Source organism: Apteryx mantelli, chromosome 4 (assembly GCF_036417845.1).
Source record: "Apteryx mantelli isolate bAptMan1 chromosome 4, bAptMan1.hap1, whole genome shotgun sequence".
Lineage (NCBI taxonomy): Eukaryota > Metazoa > Chordata > Aves > Apterygiformes > Apterygidae > Apteryx > Apteryx mantelli.
The window spans coordinates 75,959,038-75,985,508 of NC_089981.1; the positions used below are offsets into that span (position 1 = coordinate 75,959,038).

The 26,471-nt window shown below is 36.2% G+C and overlaps 1 protein-coding gene across 3 annotated transcripts in view; it reads right to left on the bottom strand.

Annotated features, from left to right (window-relative positions):
• Positions 1-3,528: 3,528 nt before the first annotated feature.
• Positions 3,529-26,471, bottom strand: part of SETD3 (SET domain containing 3, actin N3(tau)-histidine methyltransferase) — a 63,846-nt gene continuing 40,903 nt past the window's right edge. For 2 of the 3 annotated variants that reach the window (XM_067294950.1, XM_067294949.1), the window contains 8 exons: positions 17,843-17,901; positions 15,887-16,001; positions 11,581-11,655; positions 10,852-10,863; positions 8,106-8,272; positions 7,381-7,466; positions 5,445-5,605; positions 3,529-4,836 (listed from right to left, as the gene is read on the bottom strand). In XM_067294950.1, the coding sequence (XP_067151051.1) occupies positions 4,393-4,836; positions 5,445-5,605; positions 7,381-7,466; positions 8,106-8,272; positions 10,852-10,863; positions 11,581-11,655; positions 15,887-16,001; positions 17,843-17,901 (1,119 nt within the window). In that variant the 3' untranslated portion in view covers positions 3,529-4,392. The remainder of the gene's footprint in view (positions 4,837-5,444; positions 5,606-7,380; positions 7,467-8,105; positions 8,273-10,851; positions 10,864-11,580; positions 11,656-15,886; positions 16,002-17,842; positions 17,902-26,471) is intronic. The other variant, XM_067294951.1, reaches the window with a different exon arrangement.

Consider the following 26,471-nt stretch of genomic DNA (forward strand, 5'->3'; position numbering starts at 1 on the left):
GCAACCGTTAAGGCTTTCTAGCATGAGTGACCAAGGCAGAAGTCAAACACCTTCTGGTTTCCAACTGTTCCAGTACTGAATGTACAATACTTTCTGGACAACACAAACACTGACTACCAACTTGATTGTTTTTGTGAACTGTTAGGTTCAGTTCATGCTGCTGCCCAATTTAATAAAAGTAATTTAATTTATAAGTGAAGTTTGACTTCTAGGTGCACTGAAAATAAAGATAAATTGTTAATGACTAAAGGCAGTCTACATAAGGCAAAAATTATATTTTGTCAGAAATACATGATTACCATATACAATCCAATGCATGCCAGTAAATAAAACAGCTTGTTTAAGCGTATCTCAAAACCTGTTATAAATAATCCAGGAATGTTTCATATTCAGCAAAAGGTTACTGAAAATGCACACACATAGGTGTTTTGGTTTCTGCCTAGTGCCACAGAAGGGGCACTTTGGCAGCAAGATGAGAAATCTCATTTTCTCCTCCTTCCACTAAACAAAATAGCTGTAAAGAGATTTTATGCATATTAATAGAGCTCAAGTTTATATTTTTTACACTAACTTTATAGCAGTCATTCAGTCAGTTTTGAGATATGTTGAATACTTCAGTGAACCTAAGGAAAGGAAAAAATACCCCCAAAATTAGAAAAGCTTTTACAGCTTTTTTTTTTTTAAGCACAGCTTTTTTTTAATGAAAAAATCCTCCACATGGTTCCCAAACTTGCTGCATTCATTAAGAAATAGATGGAGATACCAGAGAAATACTAAGGAAGCTCCTCTAACTGTGAGTCACCAATTTACATGCTGTACTTAGTATAGCAAGCAATGCACTCAAAGAACAAAGCATGTTAGAAACTACTAAATACAATTTCTATACCATATTAAATATAGATGGTAATTATGTGAAAGTCATGTGATCATATCTGACTTACACATTCAGAAAGGATCCATTAAAAATCTTCCAGAAAAATGCGATCAGATGGTGCTACGTCAGATGTATTTGGAAGAGCAATATTTTGTCTAAACACTGCTATTTGGCACAGAGTATGAGAAGTAACGAGGACTGAATTTCAGTCCATAAAACCAGAAAAGAACATGGGTGGATTATGGGAGCATCTCTGGTGTGTCAGGCAATCGCTTGGGTTTACAATGTTTAGGGAATGATGGCTGTTTCATAATTTCTTCACTTCCCCTTCTATAAAATTAGGGTGATAGAACTGGAAGCAGCAGATATAAAATACTGTTTCTAAACATGTAAACTAGAGAAGAACAGTTTGTGTAACCTAAGCCTCCCAGGGTACCATTGAAATGTGCAAGTTTTATCACTCTGTGGTCATTCATCCCTAAAGACAAATCAGCTTCAACTATGCAGCTACTGTTGAGCTGCATAGATTTTCTGTACATATGGTCTTTTTAACAATGTCCAAAGGAAGGAATACTTATTTTAGCCAAGATCTTAAAACATAATTCAAATTCTCTTACCTCCAGCCAAAAGGCTCTCATCTCTTCTAAGTACTCACGACAGCACCTAAGCTAAGGGTTGCATTTATATACTTCACAGCCATTTTTTCAGAAAGTGGAGGTCATTGCCTGAGTTTGTATATTTAACTTCATCAGCAGGGCTATAAGGACATAGCTTTACAGTATAAAGCCAAAAAAGTTATAGGTTGTTAGGGAAACGATTCATCAGTAGCTAGGTTCATGCAAAATTCAAAAGGTTTTTTTTTCTTCATTTTGTTTTTGGAGAACAGTCCGACAAATCCAAGTGATGTCTTTCTTACATGAATACTTCATATAGCTAACTAAACAGAAGCAAGATTTGGCATTTAGCCTGGGATTAGTGTGAACAGCCTCTTAACCAAACATTATGAAGAAAGTTAACTTTAAAATGCTTTGAAAGGTCTGTTTTCATGACAGATGGTAATAAGGGCTCGTCAGTGCCAATTTTTTTCATTTCCACCTCAGTTTTCAAAAGCTTAAGTTTTAGGTTAGTGTTTCTGAGAAACCATTACATGGAGAAAAAATGCAAATTACAAAATTAGATTACTCACTATTTTTATTGTGTGCAACATATTTTTCTAAGCAACACTAACATATGAAGACTAAGAATTTGACCTTGCTTAATGGATCACATTCCCTGTCTGCTTACTAGGATGCCGCTTTTTTTTTTTTTTTTTTTTTTCCCCCCTTCCTTCTCCCAGCTACACTTCCTTTAATCTTTATCTGTATACCTGGACTGTTATTCCTCTCCCACACACCCCAAAAGATACAACAGTCATTAGCAGGTAGGGATTTTGTTTGTATAATACACTCACTAGGGTAGACATTGTAGAACTATATTTTATTCAAGAAAACCCACATATTCTGTCCTGTGGTGACCACAGGCTTTGCTAAGCCATAGATATCAGCAAATACTGGAACAGAATACAGTGTATCAGATTGAATCAAAGCATTTAAATTCTGGTTTACAGTTAAAATTTTCAGGGAAGGCTAGTTTCAAAACCTCATTATAGTATCTACTACAATGTTGTGCAACTTAACTGGCAGAAACAGAAGAATATTGGTCCTAATAAAAACTGAAAAGTAATGACTTTTGTATGACATTTAAACTGTCAAGACAAGAATTCATAACATTCTACCAAAGGCAGCATATAGTTACAAAAATACTGGTCCAGCATCTTGTTAAGTGGTGAAGCAATATCCAAGGTGCAATGGCAACACGCCATTCTCAGTGAAATATTTTTTAAAAAACTATTTTTTTCTATTTTCCACACACTGATACTAACTGAACACCAAAACTGCTATGACAATCTGAAAGTCACTACTTGTCATGTGTATTGCACCAAAGATTTATGCAAGAACACATCTTCCAAGTTGCAGCATAAAAGAAGCAAAATCTCATAAAACTGAATATGCCAAAAGACATTTTACTGCAACCAATCTTGGATGAACAGGTTGCAACATTTATTGAACTTTAATTGTCCAAGCTTGTCCAAGCTTTCCATTATCTTGAACTTTAGGATACAAAGGCAAAAGACAAAGCCCATAATTTTGAGAAGAGAATTAAATCACTTCATATTCCTCTCCATTCACCCCCCAAATAAAAATATTCCACCCTCCTCTCCTCCCAATACCCAGGTAATTTCAAAGTCAAGCTTTGGAATTACCCTTGTTCTGTTATTGCACTGTTCTAGGATTGTATTGTTTTCATTCAGAAGTTAAAACATACAGTAGGAGGGTGAACAAAACTGCTGGAGACAGTAGACCTGTTTAACTTGTGCAGCTATCCCAAGAAACACGCATCAGACTGAGACACAATCTAAATGGCAAAGCATACTGCAGACTTGGCTTTGGTCTGGACTTAGACCAAAAATACATTAGCCTAACTGCCATTTCCTTCGAGAAAACAGTATCATTTAGTATCTTAACCAAAAGATGAAGCTGAGTAAGATTAGGTAACTGCTGTCACATTCAATGTTACATCCAACAACACAGAAATGAAGGAGTAGCAGACAGGAATATTAATCATATTTTCCTTTTAATAATGGTTTAGTCGAAAGTGTAGCTTTGAAAAACCCTAGCTAATTGTGAAAACCTGACAAAGCTGGGAAGCAACCTCACTTTGAACATTACACTTTAAAGCTGTGGCTTGGCCTATCTGCTTTCAAACTCTACTGCCAGGTACCACCTGGAAATAAAAAAGTCAGCCGTTAAAAGTTGGTGAATGGTGTATTTTAGCAGCCTAACTCTGACTGAAGAAGAAAGATGAGATATTTTTATACAGTAAACAAAAGTAAACTGAAATCCTCAGAAATCACTTCAAGTGTATACAATTTGGATTCTCATCAACATTTAAAACTACAGAACATAAGGTTGCCACCTTACCTTTTTCTGGACTGGCATACCTGATTTTAAACAGGTTTTCCTCCAGTCTCCCAAGTTTCTGATCCTCTTATCCAGTTTTCTGCTGTACTATTCTCCCACCTTCATGCTTAATACCAAGTCAGTCCTGCCTTCTGCTTTTCTTGGCAGGAGGCAGAGTAAGCTCTTAATTTCGGTAGTCAGAGTGACAGAACAACAAAAGCACAGCAGACAGAAGAACTTAATTCTTCCCCAGGAAGAAAATACATTTGGTTCAACAAAGGGCTGCAAAATCTTCCAAAGGCACCTCTTTCCCAAGTTTTTGCCTGAAAGCAAGATGGCAATCTTAATTGAAAAGGGATGCTAAATCTTTTAAATAACTTAAAAATTCATTTTTATATAAAGCAGCAAAAACATTTTCCTCTGCAGAAAGAGAAATGTTAACAAAGAAACACACCAACATAAACGCACTGTTCATAAACTTCAGCTAATTTAATTTCACAAGAAAGTCAAGCTTTAGGACTATTCTTTAACCTCATCAGTACTGTCTGAAGAAGATTCTTTGGCATCTTCAGTCTCTCTGTTGCTTTCCTCTTCATTTAGAATTTCACTTTCTGATTTGGTCCCATTAAATAGAGAGTTTTCACCATTTACAAACCCATTCTCTGTGACTTCTGCATCAATAGCTTCATCAATCTTTAAGTCCCCTTGCTCTTCTGCATCTTCTAGGTTTCTCAAGACAATAGGCAGTCTAGAATCTGGCACAGTGTTCTCCAACAAGGCAATATTACTCTCTTCATATTTAGGAATGGGAGCTCCATCTGCCATTTGCTTGGTATAGTATTCCCGGCTAGCAGCTGCACTCTTTACTGCTTTCTCCAAGATCTCTTTTTCACCTAAGCGCAATTTGATAGCCATTATCGCATGAGAAGTAAGATCATGGGTCTCCAAGAAGGACTTATCATCCTAGTAGGAAAGAAAGAGCAAGTTTCATTACAAACAACCAACAAAATAAAAAGAGCTCAACTTTTCTCTGTGCTTTAACAATAAGGGACACTAGCTCCACCAGTTGATCCAAATGGACATATTTGAGGGGACCTGCATGGAATCCCAGGGAAATTTATCAAAAATCCATAAAGAGGCCAAAAATTTCTCCATATATATCAGTCTGCATAACAGGCAAATCAGGAAATTTCACAAATACAGTAAACTCATAGGTCCACTTATAATATGCTCGCAGTATTTGCAGTTTGGAAAATACAACTAGTAGACAACAAGTTGAAACTGACTCCACATTTTACTTGCAGAGAAAAAACAAGTAGCCTGTATTTGGAGAATCAAAGAAAAAATACATTAACAGAATTACATTAGCAGAATTATTTTTTTTTGCAATCTTATTTGATTTTCCTTAGATAATGCAAATAGGTTTCTAGACTTTAAAAAGTGCAAAATAAATTATGTGCTAACATTAAGATGAAAGTTTGTAAAGAGAAGATGGGGGACAAAGTACCTTTTTCTACAGTCATAACACAAAACATTTTAGAAATTTAAATTTCATATAACAACAAATTTACCTCTATTGTTGTTTTGTAGGTTTTCAAAAGAAGGGATGCCCGGGCTTCTAGGAATGTCCAAAGTTTAACTTCGTTGTCCCAGCTAATGGGAAACTCGGAGTTCCCCAAAGTGAAGATTTTGTCAATGGCATGCTCGCCTATCAAGTGTTCCTTCAGCTCTTCTGCAAGAAGTATAAAAATGATCTGTTAAAAAAAATCTCATCACTCACTTTGTCAGTTGACAAATTGCAGAAAGCTTTATTTCAATAACACGGTTTTAAATTGCTAAGGAAAAAAGCTCTCCTCAAAAAATAATAATCAAATGAGCTGGCTATTTCTGGCATTCTTCTCAAAGTGGTATCTGGAAGTCTTGAGGTTAGCAGAAAATGGACCTTTAACTCCATTCCAACAGAAGGTCCCAAATATTTTGGCCTCTCATACACAACATAACTCTATGACAATGAGATAGATTGTTTCACATAATAATTGATAAACAAAACAAAGGGAGTAATTCTTTAAACAGTTCAGTGAACTTTTCAATAATAAATGAAACAGGGCAGGGAAAGTGTGCAAACACCAATGCATTTATTTTTTCTATTATTTTGGCAGTCTTTCTCAGTAGCAGAAACTACCTACAGTTGGTCAAAAAAGACATCCAAACAAGCCTCATACAGAGCAGAAAATGTTTTAAGTGGCCCCTTGACACTACACAAATTCCATTATCTTTTAATTTCCACATTCCTCTCCTGCAAAACAGCTATAACAAACTTAAAGTAAAACATATTATAAACAGCAGAATTGTGACTGAAGTCTGCAGTTTAAATTGCTATGTATTTAAATTTTACTTGTTCATGAAAGGATTACTGGGGCAAGAGTCTTCCCACTAGTGGAATAACAACTTACATGGAGTTTCTCAATAAACAGTTTTCTTATGGTGCATTTAAGACATATGAATAAACAGAACAAAAATGACATTTCAGAGAAATTTCCACTAGCTATGTTTTCTTCTCCAAGACAAAATTACCCCCGTCATAAGCATCCTAAAAATTTCTTTACTAGAATTCTTAATAGAGTCTAAAAAATGGACAACAGGATCCAGTGAAGTCAAACACTATATAAAGTAGGTTGTTTTAATTAAACAAAGCAAACACAGCACATACAAAAACTTGACAACCCACTATAATTTTCCTACTGGTATCAAAATCCACATCATTTGCACAGCATCCCTAACTGAAAGGGTTTTCTCTTGTTGTCACGAAAATCTGTCCTATCTGTAACTTCCAGAACTGCACCTAATCATCATGCAGTTATTATAAACATTTAATCAAAAGTTTTGTATGCACAAATTAGCTGAATATTTAATAATTGTACATACATTTTTCCTGGTACAACCACTAACATACAAAAAACACGATAAAGACCATTTGCAAATACATAAATTGACTTTAGATTATGAATTATCAAAATATTTTAAATATTCAACTTTGAAGTGTTTCTTTCATATTTCCACTACAAGATAGAATATTCCAATTCTATACCTAAGTGATTCCAGTGGTAATGGCTAATATGCTATGATTTTAAGTGTGTAATAAACCCCTAGGTCTCACATGATCTTGCCTGTGAACCATTTTTAAACCAAAGAACTAAAGATCAAGCTCTAGAGCGTGTTCATTTACAACAATCAGGGGAAAGAAAAAAAAGAAAAAAAGCATCACCTCATGCTTTAGGAGTTCCAAAAAGGCTATATTGCTAAAATATTCCCTCAAACCACACAGCCACAGCTAGTTCTCACTAGCAAGCTAGCTTACAGATATCCTTTTAACTCTCCCACTCCAAAGTATTTCTTTTCTGATCCTGTAGTTTAATGTTTTATATAAATGTCTTTCATTTTCCTGCTTAAAAAAACAAACAAACACACACAAAGCATAAAACAGATTATCTTTATAAAATGTCTTACCTTCACTCATACAAAACACTCGAAGGAAAGCCAGAAGCTGAGCAGAAATTGGAGGCTCAGTGGAGTGCAAGGCAAAAACACTAGAACTAACGAATAAAACAATCAAACAATAACTGTAAATGCAAGTTCTGCTGTGGTAGTTTTGAACTTATTTTAATGTAACTGACCCTAAAGCATACCAAAAACACAGTGTTACAAAAGTTACTTTTAAAAATTAGGTCACACAAATTTAAACTGAAGAAAGATTCTCTAACCTGTACCTGAAAAGAACAAGTCTCTCTCCCTAATATTACACTTACAATGATTTTTATATGGCTTTCATAATAAATTTATGAAAATGCAATGTTTCACATCTGCTGCTCCTAACTGTACCCTCTGGACTGAAAAGACTAAAGGAAAATGCTGTGGTTCACAGACTGAGCATCGTAGTACGTCTGCAAGCGATAGGAAAGAAAGGAAAACCACGGATTGCTTCAAATTAATCCTTGCTCTGTTCTTGTTCAAATGATTATTAAAGCAAAGATTTTTTTTCCCCTATATATGGTCCAAATTAGATGATAATATAGCTCACAGAATTTTTGTAAATATTATTACAATGACTTGCTACACAAACAGGAGAGATATATAAAGCTGTTCTATGATAGTTTTCTCAGGTTTAATATGCTCTACTGGACACTATATACTTGGAAATGTTTAAAAAAGCCCAGTCATTGTGTTTTACTTACGTTGGGATACCAGCACGAGCTAAGACCTCTGCCTTCATAGCATACAGCCTGTCACTTTTACTCACGCCAAGCTTTATTTTCACTCTGTCATGTGAATTATTATCAAAGAAAAAACCACTGTGGATCACAAATTCAGCGTTTGACCGAGTGCCATAAAAAATGTAAATCTAGAAGGATGAAAAGAGAAGTGAAGGGACAGGAAAAAAGCTTAAGATCAGCTCATAAATCTGACATAATTTGAAAGTTATTTCCTGAAAGAGTTACTATTCTGTAGCAAAGTACAAGGTATATTTGATTATATAAAGAAACATACTTTGTTTTCTGGTATTGATTCGAATGCTATATACTGGCAATAAACTTTAGAGGTAGATGTAAACATATCCATATAACTGAGACTGACTCTGAAAGCAGAGAAAAGATTCTTATTCTATACTTTACAATAAAAATGCTTTCCTTTCTCACACTCTTATAAAATACCAGTATTTGGAAATAAGCTCTCAAAGATCCTATGCCTTCAAAGATCAACAAAAAATCTGAGACAAGAAGGGTCCATGACAGATATTAGTGTTTCTGGGGTAATTTTTCCCCCACATGTGTACCCAAGAGAATAACTGGATCAACTTTGTTTTGGTTATAAAGGTAACCTATAGGCATGAACATACCAAAATATATCACACAAAGATCTGATCTGTGTTCAGCCAGTATTGATTTTTATGTTATTCTCTGAACCCTTTATCTAAAGCAAATACATTACTTTAATTCACATTAAAGTATAATACATTCCTAAACATAATCTGCAAGAAGTGTTTAACTGAAAATGAATAAAAAACAGGTAGCGCAGGGAACAGCAGAACAAGCAAAGGCTGTTTTCTACAGGTGCTTTTGTAGCTGATTGATTTTGGTACCTATAAAGCACAAATTTTAATTGAAGATTTTCCTTTGTTACCTCTCACAAATGGTGGTGGGAAAGCACCCAATTAGGATCTGTCTTCTATATCCAGTCACTGATTTTCAAAAAAAAATTGCAGGTAGTGAATAATCTTTCTTTGACAGCTACTCCACTGATAAATTTGGTTGAAAAAAAAAAATATTAGAGGAGACAAAATGCATGTCAACAGTGCTAGAGTGTTCACGCAGTTTTGCCACTCAGAGTTAGGCTGTATGCAGTACATGGGACAACAGATCATAGTGGTAGTTGTCTTGTCTCCTATGAAAAGGACATTTTCCCTTTCATTTGATAATGGAATTATCAATCACAAAAAAGTTTTAACAGCTACAGAACTCCCACCAATGCTCTGGATACTTTTAAGTTTCCACTCCTGTCTAGCTGACAGAGGAAAGCACAGTATTTGCCTAACAGCTAAACAACATTAATGATACTTTTAATTTCTTCTTTCTAAATTTTAGATTAGAAATATATACCCTAAGTAGTAAATGCTTAAATGTTATATTAAAATCTAGTAAATGTTACATTGTAACACACTAACGTAATGAATGAGTGACCTGCTTATGTATGTTAAGTTTGCTAGCCACTCTGAGCCACTCCTCTGAGAAGGCCCTACCTCGATATGCTTAGGAAAACCACAGTAAATAAAATGTCAGTGCAGATCTCTATTTGATTGCAGGAAATGCTGCACAATCAGAAGAACACACAGCTTAATTAGTTCAGGAACCTTCTTCTGAACAGGTTTTAGACTATGGAGATATATCGCATGTTATACTATAAATTATCATGTGAAAATACAGTAGTCCCTTACACTGTAAGGCTGTTTACAAAAAAGCAAATTAAGACGACTGAGAAGTTGCTTAGTTCAAGGTGTTTGATAGATTGTGTGGATGTCTGCTGCCTCAGATTCCTTAGCAGTAAAAGCAGGAATCATATACTCTTTCTATCAAAACTGCAAGGAATAACGTCTTCACAGTATATTGGAAGACGAGGGCACTACACAATTAAAATATTTTAATGATGTCAATAATTCACAGTAAAAATCTGTACAGAAATTTTAAAAAATTCTGATAAATAGCAGATGAAGCAAAACAACTAAAAAAAATTGAAATAGAGGAAGCCTCTATAATTGAAATGAAGAGAGCAGCCAGAAAAGCTATATAACATATCTACTGCCAGCTGTGGAAAATTATAAATTAGATCACTTGTGGAAAAACTGTGAACCCCTTTTAACTCATCATACTGGCATTGGAAAAACAGCAAATATTTGACTACCATAACAAATTATAGGAACAACACACAAAAAAATACTATCACTGTGAACCACAGCGTAGCAACGAGGATAATATACCTCTGGAAAGCCACACTTAAAAAAAAATTTCAAACACATCTTTGTTCCGAAAGAAGGTAACAAAACATAAGAAAATCAAAAGATTATAAAATGTGAGACTGGCAAAATAATACATTAAAGGGAATAACTCAGAGACTGAGTTATAAAACACCTGAGGATGTTTTATAGACAGAATCTTTTTTTGGCCATGCTGACTACTACCACTGCACAAGCAGTACAAAAAATGGAGCGCTACTACAATGAGGGTCTAAGCTTACTGCTGACACATAGCACTGGAACACCCCTATCAGAGACTTCCTGCAGTCCTGGAACCACTATCTTCAATGCATCATTTCACAGATTTAGTTTTGAGATTCGTTTTCATTTCTTAGCAGTTCTAAACAGAATACTGGAGCCTGAACTGTTCCATGCATCTTTGAAAGGCCTTACATTGCACAACATAGACTTACCTTTGATACTTGCTGTTTGAGGATGAAGGGGTGTGAGTGTGCGTGTGTGTGAAAAAGAAAGGAAGTATATTTTTAGGCACCTTCTCATTTTACTAAGCACAGGAATGCAACACAGGTAAAACTACTGACAACTATATTGGTTAACACCTCTTGTTAAATAAAGACCAGTAAGAAACATTAAGTGACAAAACTATTAAGAAAGATTCTATAAACTGCTATTGCAGACATAAACTGAGGTCTCAAATCTAAAATATATTAATCTTTTCCTTGGGACATGGGCCTTTTATTAATCTTATCTAGAATACCAAATTCAATGCCTCCATACGTGCATTTACAAGTGATTAAATATTTCAAATAGTTCTCTAGAATAGGAGGAATCAAAACTCTAACATTGGTGTCTGCCAAGTGATGGAAAACATTTTATTCTGAAAACCATGCATTGATTTAGTTTGGTAGCATTTTCATCAAGAATTACGCAAGTACAATAAAATTCAACTGCAACAGGGCTTTACCCACACCAGCATGCTCTTACACTTTTTGTGCAAGTCTTAGTTGCAGATTGGCAAAACTCTGCTACAGCTATCAAAATGTTTGACATTAGCTATCTAATGGACAAATACTGGCAGGGGCGCACTCACTACCTTTTTATCAAGGTAGCCTATCACTTGCTAACACACTCTGCATAAAAATTCATTAAAGAACAATTATGTAGGTAGCTGTTCACACTACCTGTTCTCCAGCCTTGAAATCTTGAAGCGCTACACATTCACACCGGTCATCTTCTAAGTTGTAGCCTGTAGTGATCTATCCAAGGAAAAAAATAAGAAAAGCACCTTCAGCATTTTATATTTCTCTCCCTCACATTGACAATATGTTGTCCTTACTGGAAACAGATATTAACAACAGCAAATGGATACGTTGCTTTCTCTGCCCAATTTAAGATTCCTAAGTAAACCCTTCTTAGCTAAGAACACTAAAATTTCCACCTTAGAGAAATCTAAGGGAGGAAATCACTTACCTGAAATAAATGGAAGGCTCTGACGAAAGCACCCTCCAAAGACAATGGCCAGTCCTATGCTAAACCCAGCAGCTTCTTAAAAAAGTTCTTGAGTTTCTTGAGCTTTAAGTCACAGCCATGAGGCCCACAGGAGCAATGCACAGAGTTCTGTATTCTCTGTTTTATCCTTCAACTATCAGCCGATTTTTGATCTCTCCCAATGAAAAAGGATTAGATAACTATGGATTTTCAGGGGATACCATCTTCAGAGAATTATAATTCACTTGCAAATAATAACTTTATCTAAAGTTAAGTAATACTCTTAAATTACTAAGAGAATTTTTTTTCAGTAGGAGTAGGCAATGGAAGAGGACAAAGATTTCTCTACAAGCCTGTACATACTTCTCTTAAAAAAAACATCACAAAGCTCTAAGTGTTCACATTAACAAGTAAAGCCAATCTAAAAATGTAATGCTTTTTAAAAAGTGACAAACAGCATGTCCTTGAATAATATTATCAAAGATATAGATACAGATGCAGCTGCAAGATGGGACATAAGCCCTAGGGAAAGCCAAAGATTCTCTCTTAACCTTTGTAAATGGAAGTGTATTTGTTTGTAAGCTGACTCACATTTGAACTTAGGTATACTGTGACTCCCATCCTGGATGTAGTTTATCCAAAGAGAGAACACTGGAGGTTGCTTTGAGAGCTTGGTTGATGGTTTACATATTAATAGTTTTACTCTGCTTGCATAATCAAATGTGCATTTTTAAGCCAAAACAATGCTTTCAAAGTGACCACAGGGAACTTGACTGAGGCAAAGCAAATCCAAAATGGTAGCCACGAGCTAGGATAGCCGGGCCCTAGGGGACACTTACATGACTGCACTGTATGTGGATGTCACCACTTAAGATCTGTTAAAAGGATTTGTGGTATGTTGAGATCAGGAGAGAACATTACAGTCATGTAGTATGGCCTACTGCAAAACACTGACAGTAGTGTTTCAACACAGAAAACCTTGTACATTCCCTATCCTGGACTGAATAATCTCCAATTAAAACCTACCATGTAGAAGGTTATCTAACCCTAAATTACAGATTTCAAGTGCTAGAGAATTTACCCTCATTATTACAATGGTACCTTCCAAGCTCAAATACAGTCACCTTGTGAAAAATTGCAATTTCCACTCTAAAAAGGAAACTCTTGACAGCACTTGACCCATCCTGCAATTTTCTTACTGCATAAACTCAATGAAATATTTTCAAACATGAAAACTCCCTTCAAGTCTTTTGAAATGATTGTGTAACAGGAGAATTTCAAAGATTGGAGAATTCTGGTAATATCTTAATATCTATTAAGAGAAGGATTCTGCAAGTTTAAGCATGCTTCACTAGACCACTGTTTGGGGGGGGTGCCCCCCCCCTTTTTTTTTTTTAAACAGCAGCACTTTTAAGGGGCTATCCTATAAAGCATAATGGAGTGCTATACTCCTGTTTCCTCTTTCTTTTAAAAGTAGCCAGGTAAGAGAATTACCAGGGAGTTGCTTCTTTTCCCACATGATAGCTGACAAATTACAACCCTTCAGTTTTATTTCTGAAGCAGACCAATACATGAATTCCAAGTTGGGTATAAAGCATGCAATATTCTACTGGGTCAGTGATTAAGGATAGACCCAGCCCAGTAGGCAGAATGTAGTTTATTCAAAGCTCTGGCAGAACTGGTAATCAACCTCTGACTGTCAAAATACAATCCCACTGAAGAATAACAATGAGAAATGCATGAAGACAACCATTTTGATATAGTTCTTAGAGGCAGGTTGATCTAATTAATAGTGTCAGAAGCAAGAAAAAGCTGGATGGACCTAGCTCCAGTTAAAACCCAAAGAGCATTTTATTATCTAGCTTGTGGAAAAGGGCCCTGTGGAATAGAGCAAGAACAGGGATACATAATAGCTGGCTGACTCAAGAAGCATTTCAATCCTACCTCTGGAATAGTCTAGTCAGTGACATATACAACGCCATTTTTCATTTCTTACTTTCATGCAATGAAAAACTAATCAAAAATTTGATGTATTTTAAAGGTGCATGCTATAATTAGAGCAGAACCCACTCTCACCCCACTCCACGATAATATAGATTACAACACAGACAACTTAGTTATCTTAGTAGATTTTTCCTATTTCTACTAATACAAGTACACTAACATGCAACAAAAACTATTTAGTAGCTTTTCTTGGTCCATTATCAATATTATAGCTCTCTATCCCTCCTAAATCTGTAATTTTAAACTAGCTTCTGTAGAAATATGAAACAAAAGAGTAAAGCCTGTACACACATACAAATTATTTAGGCCTGTCCCCTTCCTTCTTTAGGATACACTTCAGCACAAAAAATGCTTACAGCCCTGATATACTACTGCACTAGCAGGTTTGGCTCCAGAGGCTGGCTCCATACCAAACCCACTGTTAAGGAGCATAATAAAAAAATAAAAATTATTTTATCAATTTAAATACAAGTTTGAATGATTAAAATAAAATAACTAGCTGTTCTTTTTATATGGACTACTTATTTTTTCCCCTCCCAGGACCTTAATTTTCTTCCTCTTTCCCTTTAATCCCAACTTTGAAGGCATTCATTAAGAGTTGTCTAATGAATACAGGCAAGTCTCTGCAAAAGCATCTGAAAGAAATGCCCAACAGGAAAAGGATACAGGAAGTACTGATGCTTGCAGCTAAGACATATATTACAAAAACATACATTTCTGAAGTTTAAGCAATTCTATTTATATCAGAGACTCTCATATAAATTTTGTTGCTAAATCAAAGTTATCAGATTGTTTAGCAAATAGTGGAAGGCAAGAATCACTATTAGAGGATAACATAACCACCTTTCAATAGGGAAAAATTAAAAACAAAAAAACCCCCAAATACATGCAATTTTTCAGCCTAGCCTATTGCACTGCATTTGGTATAGACATGGTAATAATAAGTCAGCTAAATATTAAGTCAGAACCAACTTTATTTTAAAGCTTTAAAATTAATGCTTTTAAAATTAAGCTTTTCTTATACCAACATTTCTAACACATAGTGCTGTCCTAACTCTCAAGGTCAGCTCTCTCACAAAAGGACCAGATTATTTGAATAGCATGGTCATATTTATCGTTATAAATAATCCTTCTTACTGGAAGTACAATTTGAGGGTGTGAATCCTGAAGTATACATGAGGCTGGTGATCTGCTATACACCATTGACAAACTATCCTCTCATGGCTTTCCATTTCCTCAGTTCAACATTAAGCAGCCTGTTAATGAAATCAAGACCTCATCCTCCAAACTAGCTCACGTAAGCCAAAATGTCAGCAGGTCTGACTTTCTATATACATATGTCACCTTTTAAATGTTTAATATGCCCTAAAGTAGTATTTTTGCATTTTGTTTCTTTGATGTAGTAACAGATGTACTGTTTTTGTTGAACTAGGCTTTGTTCTTGTCCTTGCTGTCTCCATAACAAGGCTCTTTGGGCATGGTTAGGAGAAGAGGCAGTATTTCTTAGCTGCAAATTTCTAATCAATTTCCCTAGTGGTAGGTACAAGAGGCAACCTCCATCATTGTCCGCTTTCCTATTCTCAGTATAAATCTATCCAGCCTTGTGAAATCTTTGTCAGCCCCACCAGAAACAAAACTCTATGTCAGAACATTAGAAATATTCAAACTTGGCTGAGGAGAGAAAAAAAAAAGTATTGTGTAATTCAAAAATTTTTGAAGTTACATGTTCTTAAGAGAATATGAGATATAGCTACATGCAAAGTTTGCAATCACTTCTAGACATTTTTGCCAGATGAAGAAAGGTCTCACTGAAAAGTTATCAGAGATTTAAGAAATTGACATATCTTTAAGATGTTAGTTTTTTAGGGTCACTTGGGAAGATAAAATACCTGTCTAAGAAACATAATGAAACGTGTTATTAAACTGCTCTAAGGCAGTTGAAAGGTTTAATACTTAAGCCCTAAAGCCTCTCAGCAACACTGAAAAAATCCTTACCAGTCCATTAGTATGATTACACATGTCCCATAAAGGTATCAGAGCCAATGTAACTCGGGAACCATCTTCTGTTGGAATCTGGTTCTGTCGTGTCATAACAGAAGAAACCGCCCATCTACAAAAACAAAAACATTAAACAATTAAAAGCATATTGATATTCAAAACATCAATATATCATTACCTGTAGTCCAACCTGAAGTAACCATTTAAACCAGAAGTTTCCAAACTTAGTTTTCTTAAATATTACAGAATACTGCCAATAATAGCGCATTAGCAGGTAACACCACTTGCAGAAGAAGCAGCAGCTCCTGGGTTTCCAAGACACACATATAGTATTTTGAATTCCCAAATCAGGACTGCAATACCAAATGTCTTCTGTACTCTTTGCAAAAGAACCTCATCTTCATACCTTCCGCACCTCAGCCAGGACCCACTCCCATGTCTTTTGCTTCCCCAACCGTTTACTGTACACGTACCTCTCATCATGTATCCCAAAACTGGGGTCAACTAATCCTGCAAGCTTCAAAGGGGTTCACAGCTACTGCTTGGCAGCAGTAGCTCTCATCTATGTGCAGACTCTCATAAGAGCCAGGAGGCATTTTCCTCCTAGCTCCCTAAAGAGCTTACACACTGCATGAATTGGAAAGTAGTGTCAACACTTGGCACAGGTATGATACCTTGGTAAGCATTCCTCTTCAATTTGGGGACCTTTGACTTAGATCAGTATTGCTAAACTTTCTACTTAACAGAATAAAGAAAGCGGGAAAAAACCCCAATACACCAAACATTCAGCTATCCAGTTAAAAACATGAAACAAGTAAAAGATAGTTTAGGATAGACATTAGTCAAAACCTTTCTAGGTCAGATTAAGCAAATGAAATACCATCCACCTATTCAAACATTCTTCTGAAAAGGTGAAAATTTCAGTATTTTCAAAATATTCCTGAAATTTCAACTTTATTTTACTTCAGACAAAAATGAATATTAAATGCCATGAAGATAAATTCTTAAAGTTTCCGTATATTCTTGCTTTAACACATAAAACTATTTTGGGGGGAAAAAGAAAAGAAAAAGGACACTACCAGGAGAAGGTCAAAGTAACTAATTCCCACAGAATCCACTACTAACAAGTACTTGAAATACAAAATTAGACTTTCAGAAGGATTCCAGATTGCTTAGAAAGCTCATCAACTTCAGATCTAGTCAAGCTAAAATTGTGGCTCATTCTGATATATAAACACTATTTGAAGCATAACAATAATGTGTTTCTTTTTTAATGTCACTTTATCTGCAAGATTTTAGTCAACTTCACATGTAAGTTGGCACGTTCTACTGTGACACTATACGTGCGGAAGGTATGCTTTAGAAATCCCACTTTGATAGACTGACCCAGAAGTAAACTGGGCTAAAATATCCCTATAAGAACTCATGAACACCTTTTATTCATGCTATTTTAATCATTTAACAAAATGAAAGCTCTTAATTATTCTTACTTTTATCTTAATTATGCCAATCCTTATAGCACCTCTAAGTGACACTCATGCTTCACATGAGCAATCCCAGTTCTCCAGCTCTCCCATCCGACAGCCACTGTAAATATTACTTTTCACTATTTTGTGCTGATAAAGCCTTTTATAAAAAACAAAAACAAAAAAACAAACCCAAACCTCCTGCACTGTCTACTGAATTATTTTCTTTAAAAACAATCAATTGCCTTACTAAACTCAGACTGTGTGCGCCCGTTGGCCGAATTAACTGGTCATAAATACTACTCCTTTGTACCTATTAAAATCTGCATATTTATTACACTGTATTTTTCATTAAGAAAGCATGTCAGTATCAAATTGTACATTTAAATTTTCAATAACAATAGGGCTCTCCCACCAGTGAAGCATTTACAGGGCCCCGCAGCTCACTTAAAAAAAAATATATATATTAAAACACAGACAGACCAACCTGTAGTCATCATAAGTGAAAGAATCCTTTAAGGGCAGTTTGCTGGCATTAGGATGGGTCTGGGAAATACAAGTTTCAGAAAAAGGTGAAAAGAGAAAGAAAACAGAAATCAGAAATCAGTCAGCAGAATTTCATTATTTAGCTGCCTAACAGATCCTAACAAGAGCCAAATGAAGCAGGAGGCGTCCAGCCGCGCTACAGAGGGATCATCATGCTATTATGCTCTCATACATCACTGTCAACTTAATTTGTTGTGCCCAGCAGCCGCCATAAATCTGTTTCTTCATATTTCAAGACTGGAACCCACAGACACCATACAAAAATAACAAAATTTAAGGTGGACTGAGTATGAGAAGGTAAAACAAAACATAATCCTTGGTGCTGGGTGGGGGAAGAAACCAAACAATAAGCACGCATTAGGCTTTACCAACTTTTACAATTCCCTCTTCTCTGAAATATCAATAACATATGTTACAAATACAAGACAGAGGTATGCAAAATTTTCACTTCTTCCTTTACACCTGTAAAAATTTTATTCATAGAAGTTACACTACACTTCAGAAATGAAAAAGATTAAAATATTTAAATAATTTTGGGGACAAAAATAGGTTAGCTAATACCTGCATTAACCCATCTATACATAAGCCAATCTGAAAGCTGAATAATTCCATTTTAGAAGGCATATTATAGATGCCCTTAACAAGCAAAATATTTAGTTTTTACAAAGGCTTTAAGAAACAATACTACCTATTACTTTTCTGATAAATTAACTTATTAAAAGCTTCAAAAATACAGGTAGTTTTAAGCCCATGCTGACATGCTTTCTAAAGGTTAGAACTTTGTCTCAATTCACAAATGGAAAGCTATAATAGCATAAATTTTAATCTTCAGTTTCAATCAAGTCTCATAGACAAATTGAAGTAAATGATAAAATGGTTATTTCTAAAAATACAAATGAGTTTTTGCATAGCTATATCTTTGCGACACTCTTAATGCATGAAGCTCCATGTAGTATGCAGTTTTTTACTCTCGATGCATTAGCATCACAAGTGCATGGTAATTTATCATTTCTCACTGTAATGTACTTGCTGGCACTGTGTGCAGGACAGTAGGGGATGAGGTAAAAGTGGCTCAAATCGTAAATCAATTAGAAAACAAAAGCTTGTGCTCAGTGAGCAATTTTAGGCAAATTATATATTACAAAAGACTGCCAATTGGGTGTTAGGTCCCAGGTGTCTGCTCTCCTCCAACCCCTCCCGTTAACCCTTTGAACGGACTTCTGAAACATGTCTGAAGTTCACAATTTGAGCAACTACTGCCCCTTCCCTCCCTCTTTCAGGAAGGACTTTACATTTTTCTATGAGATATTCATTCATACTGATGATCTCGACGTTGCATAACAAATTTCCTCGAGTTTAATGTTAACAGAATATTTTACCAATTTTTTTCCTTCTCATAAAACCATCCAACACAAAACTAGAACTGAAAAACAAAACAATAAATTTCAAGAGACATTGTCTCTGTAGTAAAGCATTCCAGATTTCAAAAGTGAACACAGAAGCCTGGCTTTCAACTGGAAATAACAATTCTAAAAAACAAACAAACAAACAAACTGAAGTTTTTAAAGAAGATATATGAACAGAAAAGTTACATTCTTTTAGAAATTTGTTTCTTCAATGTTCCATTTCTTTGTAGTCCATGCACTTAATTTGCCTCTTGCTTAGCTTCATTGCTTACAAAACTGCATTTCCCAGTGCATTTCATGTTTGCATTTAAAGACACTGTTTTACTAAAACTGCACAGATATTTTCAACAACTATCCTACCGATGCTTGCTTCGGCTTCATACATTTCACCTTCACCGCGAGGCTACTCATCAGCGTGGTGCTAATGCCACCTACTGGTGCTGACGCGGAATACTCACTGAAATCCCGCATGCAAAATCATCGTATCCGTTTGGAAATGGAAGAGAAATCCCAGGGTAGCCAAGCAACCCAACACCTCTTCAAAAAGTCTTTCCCTTCTCCCCCTACTTAGAAAAGCAAGTTTGGGAACACAAGATTAATTAAAATGAAACGCCTCCACAGCAGCGTTCAGATTTCACTCCAACATTCTGAAATCCTAATTTTTGATCTCTTACCTTTAGTGTAAACGGATACTGCCGTAGTTTAAACCGAGGGTCCTAGCAAGTTTATCACAAGAGAAAGACCTCAGGTATACAAATAGATACGGCTGTGTCTTTTTCCTCTCCTTCCTCTTCCCAAACAAGAGCTTTCAAGAGAACTAATTATTTTGCAAACAGCAGTAATTACCATGGTTATAATGCACTAAAAGGCATTACAGAGAATACAAAGGGCTCAATAATGTAAAAGACAGTGACCTTTTACTTCAAAAGCTCTTAGACTAAACACAATACACACAGTCTCCATCACAGCCTACACAGGGAGCACCAGCTAACACTCTCAATCCTAGTTTGGAGCAAATACCTATAGGAAGCAAGAAACTATATACATGCTGCCAATATCCATTCAGAGAGAAAATCAGTATTAAACATAATTGCATGGGGTTTTGTGCTCAAGACATCTCATCACGGCATACTGCAATGACACTAATTGTTCATGTGACATAAGTTGTCCCTCTAATTAGTCCAGACTTGAACATGCAACCCATGTGTAAAGATTCTAAATTCTACTAAAGGCTTGGTTATCCCTTCCTCATTTGTAAACCTGGGAAATTTAGGGTTTGCCATATATTGATACAGTCCAGACAAAACCCATATAAAAACATTAGTAAATCACAAAAAAGGACAAAATCTATGGTCTTATAATAAAAGACACAAGGCAGAATAAAACTGCAGTCTACGAAATTACCATATTTATAACATTCCACGATACAATATTCTAGTAGCTATTTTAAAGTTAAAATACTCTAACATCAGCATATTTGATCATGTTAGATTTCTGACTTGAACTATTTAAGTATGTAACTTAAAAACCCTATAGATTACCAGAACCTGAAGACACACAAAAAACAATATTCTGATTAAAAAATTGATTTAGTATGCAGCTTCTCTTTATAGTCCCTTGGTAAAAATGAAATCTCCCTAACAAACACTTAATAAAACCTGTCAATATATCTAGAAAGAAAAATGACACAAATGCATTAAGTATTAAATACCCTGAAAAAAGTCACATATTCCATGAATTTTTGATGTACTATCTTGACATTAATGTAAAACCTTGATATTTATAATTGACAGATATTTAATAAAGTATAGAAGATGACTGCAGCATAGCATGCAAATTGCTCGGGCTGATCAAAAAAGATACAGACGTATTTAAGCTAAACAAACATTTAATATGTAAAAAAATCAGATCTAGCTTTTATAGGTTCATGCAGCTAGGTCTCTACAGATTAGCTATGAAATGTGACATTATCCAATACATGAACCCCAATTGTAACTTACCAAATCTGTATGAAGTAGTTTCAGAAAGTTGGGAGGGGAAGCTTTAAATAAAAAATGGGAACATGAAAATGCGAGTATATTCATTTAGATGCAGGTCCTGACATCCTACTGAAAGAGTTATTATAAAGAACAAATACCATCTATTTAGTTACCCTTTCTGTGAAAATATTGTCAGAGCTGGCAATCAGGGTGATGACCACTGCAAAAACAAATAGTGGCATACTGAATTTCATTTTCATCCTGACGCTGCTATTCAAAAAAAAAAGTAAAGCTTCTTCTTCCCTTTTAGCGTTCCAAGCCTTCTTTGAGACATTTGGAGGATATCTCAAAATAACCAGAAATATTAAAAAGTAGCAGTGATTGCTGCCAGATTGTCTGCAGCCACTGTGGAAAGAGACAGACTGTTATTCTAGTCACCTAAAACACTATCATACTAGAAGCCAGTTACGCAGTATGGCAACCATAGATAAAGGGGGGGCGAGGGGGGAGGGAAAAAGACAAAAAAGACTTTTAAACATTTTTCTCCTTTTAGGAAAGCAGTAATATCCACAGGTTCATTTCTCATGGGAAACTGCAACTCCTGATGCCCCCAGTGGGGCCTTTGCACTTTTCATTTCTTCACCATATTTTTGGATGGACGTCACAAGATTAATCTCATTCTCAAATCTTATAAACTGGATGCTAGACTCCTCCACATTTAAGGACGCTTGTTTTTATTTGGACAGCATGAAGGCTTCAATATGGATAGGGTGGGTGCCTTTCTAGCTGAGGAGCCATCACAACCTTCACTTCTGCCATCCATCCTACAAGGGCAGCAACCTCCTGTAAGGGAGTGGGCAGACTACTGGAGGCAGTAACCCCTTACCCCATTCAAGCATGAAATGCCAAAGCTCATCTGTCAGAGCTCCTAATCTCAACAGAGGAATTTCCATCAAAAGGAGCTTAACATTGCCTTGTTTACCAAGTGATGCACAGTAGAATTCTAATTACTGTAACATGCTACAAAATTTGAGTGAAAAGTTAAAATTAGAGTTTACCAAATGTCAAATTTGTGTTCCTATCTATGATGCTACTATGCTTGTAAAGCATAAATACATTTTGGTGTGAAGTCATATTGGCCAGCAAATTCCTTGGTATCATTTGTCCTCGTATCCCCTGAGTATGAAAAAATTAATTGGATCGCCAAATATGATCAAATAGTTAGCGGGTTTTTTTTTTTTAAGGTAATACCTTTATGTTGAAATAAACTGAATCACCTACTACTCCACTGCTATGCATAACTGAAAAAAAATCCTGTCTTAAGCCAGTGCGTTTCACATTTCTGTATTCTAACTCAACAGCATACATATGCTTCCAATCATGACAGACACCTGTCTGCTGGTTTCCGCTGTTTGTAGACATAGAGATGGTTGGAGTTCTGTGAAGAACATTTCAAGTGCTCACAAACCCAAGGAAAAGTAGTGGGCAATATCTGCATCAATATTACTGAATCAGATCTCAATATTCTCAAAAACCTCTTGTGTACCACTGAAGTAGAGACAGCTTCATTTCTGTCTCAGAAAATCATCATACCAAGTGCTGAGATTACACCGTGGCCATCATCCCCGCTCTCAGCCCCAGAACACTAAGGGTACTTGAAACAGTTAAAACCAAAACCAGTTTAAGCTTCCACCTTGTTAACTTGCACTCCTTTGAACACGAAGCCCAAGGGTTCGTTCCTTTTGACCAAGCAAATTTTTCCTCCCCTTCTTTGCGGATTCTCCCCTCTTTCCAATCTACTCATTAACATGGGAGATTTCCTTACGCGCCTAGTTGGATGCTACTGATGGTTTCAGGCCAATGTGTAGGTGTATGAAAACACAAACATACACCACATACACACTTTCAGGGCCAGAAGCAGGAAGATCTGTCAGCATTTGCTGGTTACTGTCCCTTTCCTAGCTCTGGAAATCCTTTGAAGCAGCAGCCTTGAAGAGAAATTCCTCTCTGTGGAGCTGCTGAGGCTGTAACTGCCCTAAAGCTAAGTAAAATAAAGAACTTGGAATGGAGGATCCTAGTGATCTACAGGGAAACAAGAACTCCCTTCTTCTGTTGGACATATGCTGCCTAACCGAAGGAAAAGCAAGTACAGTGCACAGGACAGGAGAAAAAGCTAAAGATTATTTTACTTTGTAATATAGTTTATAACTACAGGGGCATGCTTTGGAATTTTAAAACAGTTTGATTCATTAAAGCTAGGAATTATGTCCACAAACCTACATTATTATATGATTTTCTAAAAGATCTGAAAGATCATCCTACGTTGCAAAACCTAACAGAATGAAGCTCAAAACTAAAAAGGTACCAAAGGACTGAAACTTACTGAACTTAAACAGCATTCTTGCTTACTCTTTATGTCAGCAATTCTTATTTATTTTCATATGCACAAAAAAGCACTGTTCCACACTATTATGGGACTCATGTAGCGGAAGCAGTGTGGAATGACTCCTTCTGGTGCATTGGAATTTAGCTGCACAATCCATTTTTCTGTACCTTCTACCTGCAAAAATTGTACTTACTCAATGAGAGAGAAGTGGCACCACAGACCACTCAAATCACATCAGCTGCTAATGCTAGGGTCTGGAGGATTGAGAACCATTTGCAAAGGGGACTTTACCATTTGGCTGAACACACAGCAATAATTTTCAACCAATTCTGCTACAGTCTTGTGGGATCTCTTTTATTAAATGGAGGGAAGACAGTGACCGACTCCTTAACATTCCCTTCTCGATCAATCCATTTACAGAATATTTCTTTATTGTACAGAATTCAAAATGGATAACTAGTCTTTCCCAGTTAGGAAGCAACTCAGATATGATATTTACATTAATAACCAAGTTTCTTATACCTTTTCCTGTCCCTTCACAAGATTATTTAGAGCTGAATGCAGGCTCAGGAAGGGCTGGAGGAATGAAGGGGTGAGACTGGACACGTTTTGCAATGACGCAGTCCCCCTGGCGCTTCCCCTCTCCCCGTTCACGTAACAGAAAAGCATACCAGATCCATAGCTCCTTTGGTAAATCTGCTCATGAAATACAAGTCCAGTGTTCATGCTGAGCCCTAGATTGATGGATTCAGTCTACAGTACTCTGTTCACAAAGGTATAGTATGACAGCTACAGTAAAGAGTTTCCTCACAAAGGTCTATGCCTGCCTATCAGGACATTTAATTTACTCTTTAGGCTCCTCCTGAGGAACAAGGCTTAACTTGCTCATTTTCTTCAGCATAACACAATGATGCTTCATGTACAAATTTATCACAAAGCTCCACAATTAATTCAGTGAATCACAAACCACAAATAAAATACTGTAATGGAAAGTATGAAGCAAACGGCTTTAAAAAGACAGGGACAATATTTCCTATTCACAACCACTCCACATCTGAAGAGTTTTCTAACCAGCATTAATATTATGCATTATGGCCAACATAGTTACCTGTGAATTGACTACTCAAACTTACAGATATAGGAGCCACTTACATACTAGCAGTCACCAAGCTGAAAGCTTAGATCATGATGATCTTCTTACAACTAAAATATAGCACTATATAACTGACACTCTGTATGGGGCACAGTAAGTCCTAAACCCAGATATACTGAGACTATAGTACACACATACCCAAAACTAAAAACTTACCACTTCCTCTTCAACTCCCATTTAAATGATAGTACAAGAAAATAAACTTTGGTTTACTTAGCATCATATCAATCTCCTACTGTGTTGAGTATTAGCATTGGGTCTGACTAAAGAGGATAATCCACTTTGTAATTTAGTTAAATTACTAATTTTAACAAAGATAAGTCCCCTGTATAATTTTGCAGTGCTTAAAGAATACATCCTTTGAGTATTCCATTCTAAGAAACATCAGCTTGCTATCATATTTTAAATTTATTGAACATTTATAACTGCTGTTATATCAGGAAAAATATTAAATCTGCAGAATAAGTACAAACTTTAAATGAGGAAGTATACTTGTAAGTGCATGATGATCTCCTGATGTCTGCTGAGGCACTCACTTCCACAAAAGGCAGAGACAACATCCCAAGGGATAAACTCAACTGCTCCAGAAAGTGCAACTCAGTTAAAAAACAAAAATAAAAACAACCAACAGAAAAGCAAACAAAAAACCTCTCCGCACTATTGGCTGTAAAAGCAGATGCTTATTTGCATTCTCAACCAGGAGAGTGGTTGAGAATCCTATCTTTCAAAAAAATGTCTTAGAAGACCATAATGCTAGAAGAGAACATATTATTCCTCCCAAATGTGGTTTAAACTCTGCAGAAACAAATTTTGTTTAGTGCTGGCGTATAGGCTTTGAAGCATATCTCTCTTTCTCTAGAGGAAAGAGGGCATTTAAGCCAGTATAACAGAAATCCAAACCATTCAGAAACTAAAACAAATTAAAACCTACTGGTTAGTAGGCCTTAACAACAAATGTCCAAAGAAAGATGACATTCACATCCCCCCCCCCCAAAAAAAAACCCCAAACTATCAAGAAAACAAAATTTACAGTTCTGAAATTCTGCTTATACCCAAGATTCACTTTAAAAAATGCAAAGCCCTCAAAATGCTAAGCCATATATTCTGATTGTAAGAGATAACAGACACTTCAAGTGGGACGTGCCTGTGTTTTGATCCAGGCCAGCACAGCCCAATTGGCGCCTGGTGGCTGACTCTGGCCCACAGGATGCCTCCATATGGCCTGCCACCTTTTTCTTGGAGAAGATAGGAAACAGCTGTTTGAGGAGCAAATGCTGCCCAAACAGCCAAACAGCTCCTCCTGCGGCCGGCTGGCTCAGCGCCCGGAGCTGTTGTCGTGTTCCAGGGCCAGGCGAGGAAGGGCTGGGGGAAGAAGGAAGCAGACCTCCTTTCCGTGCAAGGCCTGAGCTGTTCATTTGCCTCAGACAGACAGACAACCCAGCAAAGCCCATAGCTGCTTCTGCAGTGGAGACGGGAGGCCACGGGAATGGCCTGACAGAGTCCTAGGAACTGCTGTCACTGTCATCATAGCCGAGAGTGGAATATACCAAAAGTGACATAAAAAACAAGAATTTGGCCCATGTTTGCAAAGTTTAAGCCACCTTACAGTAGATAAACTAAGTGTTACAGTATAAGCATGAATATCA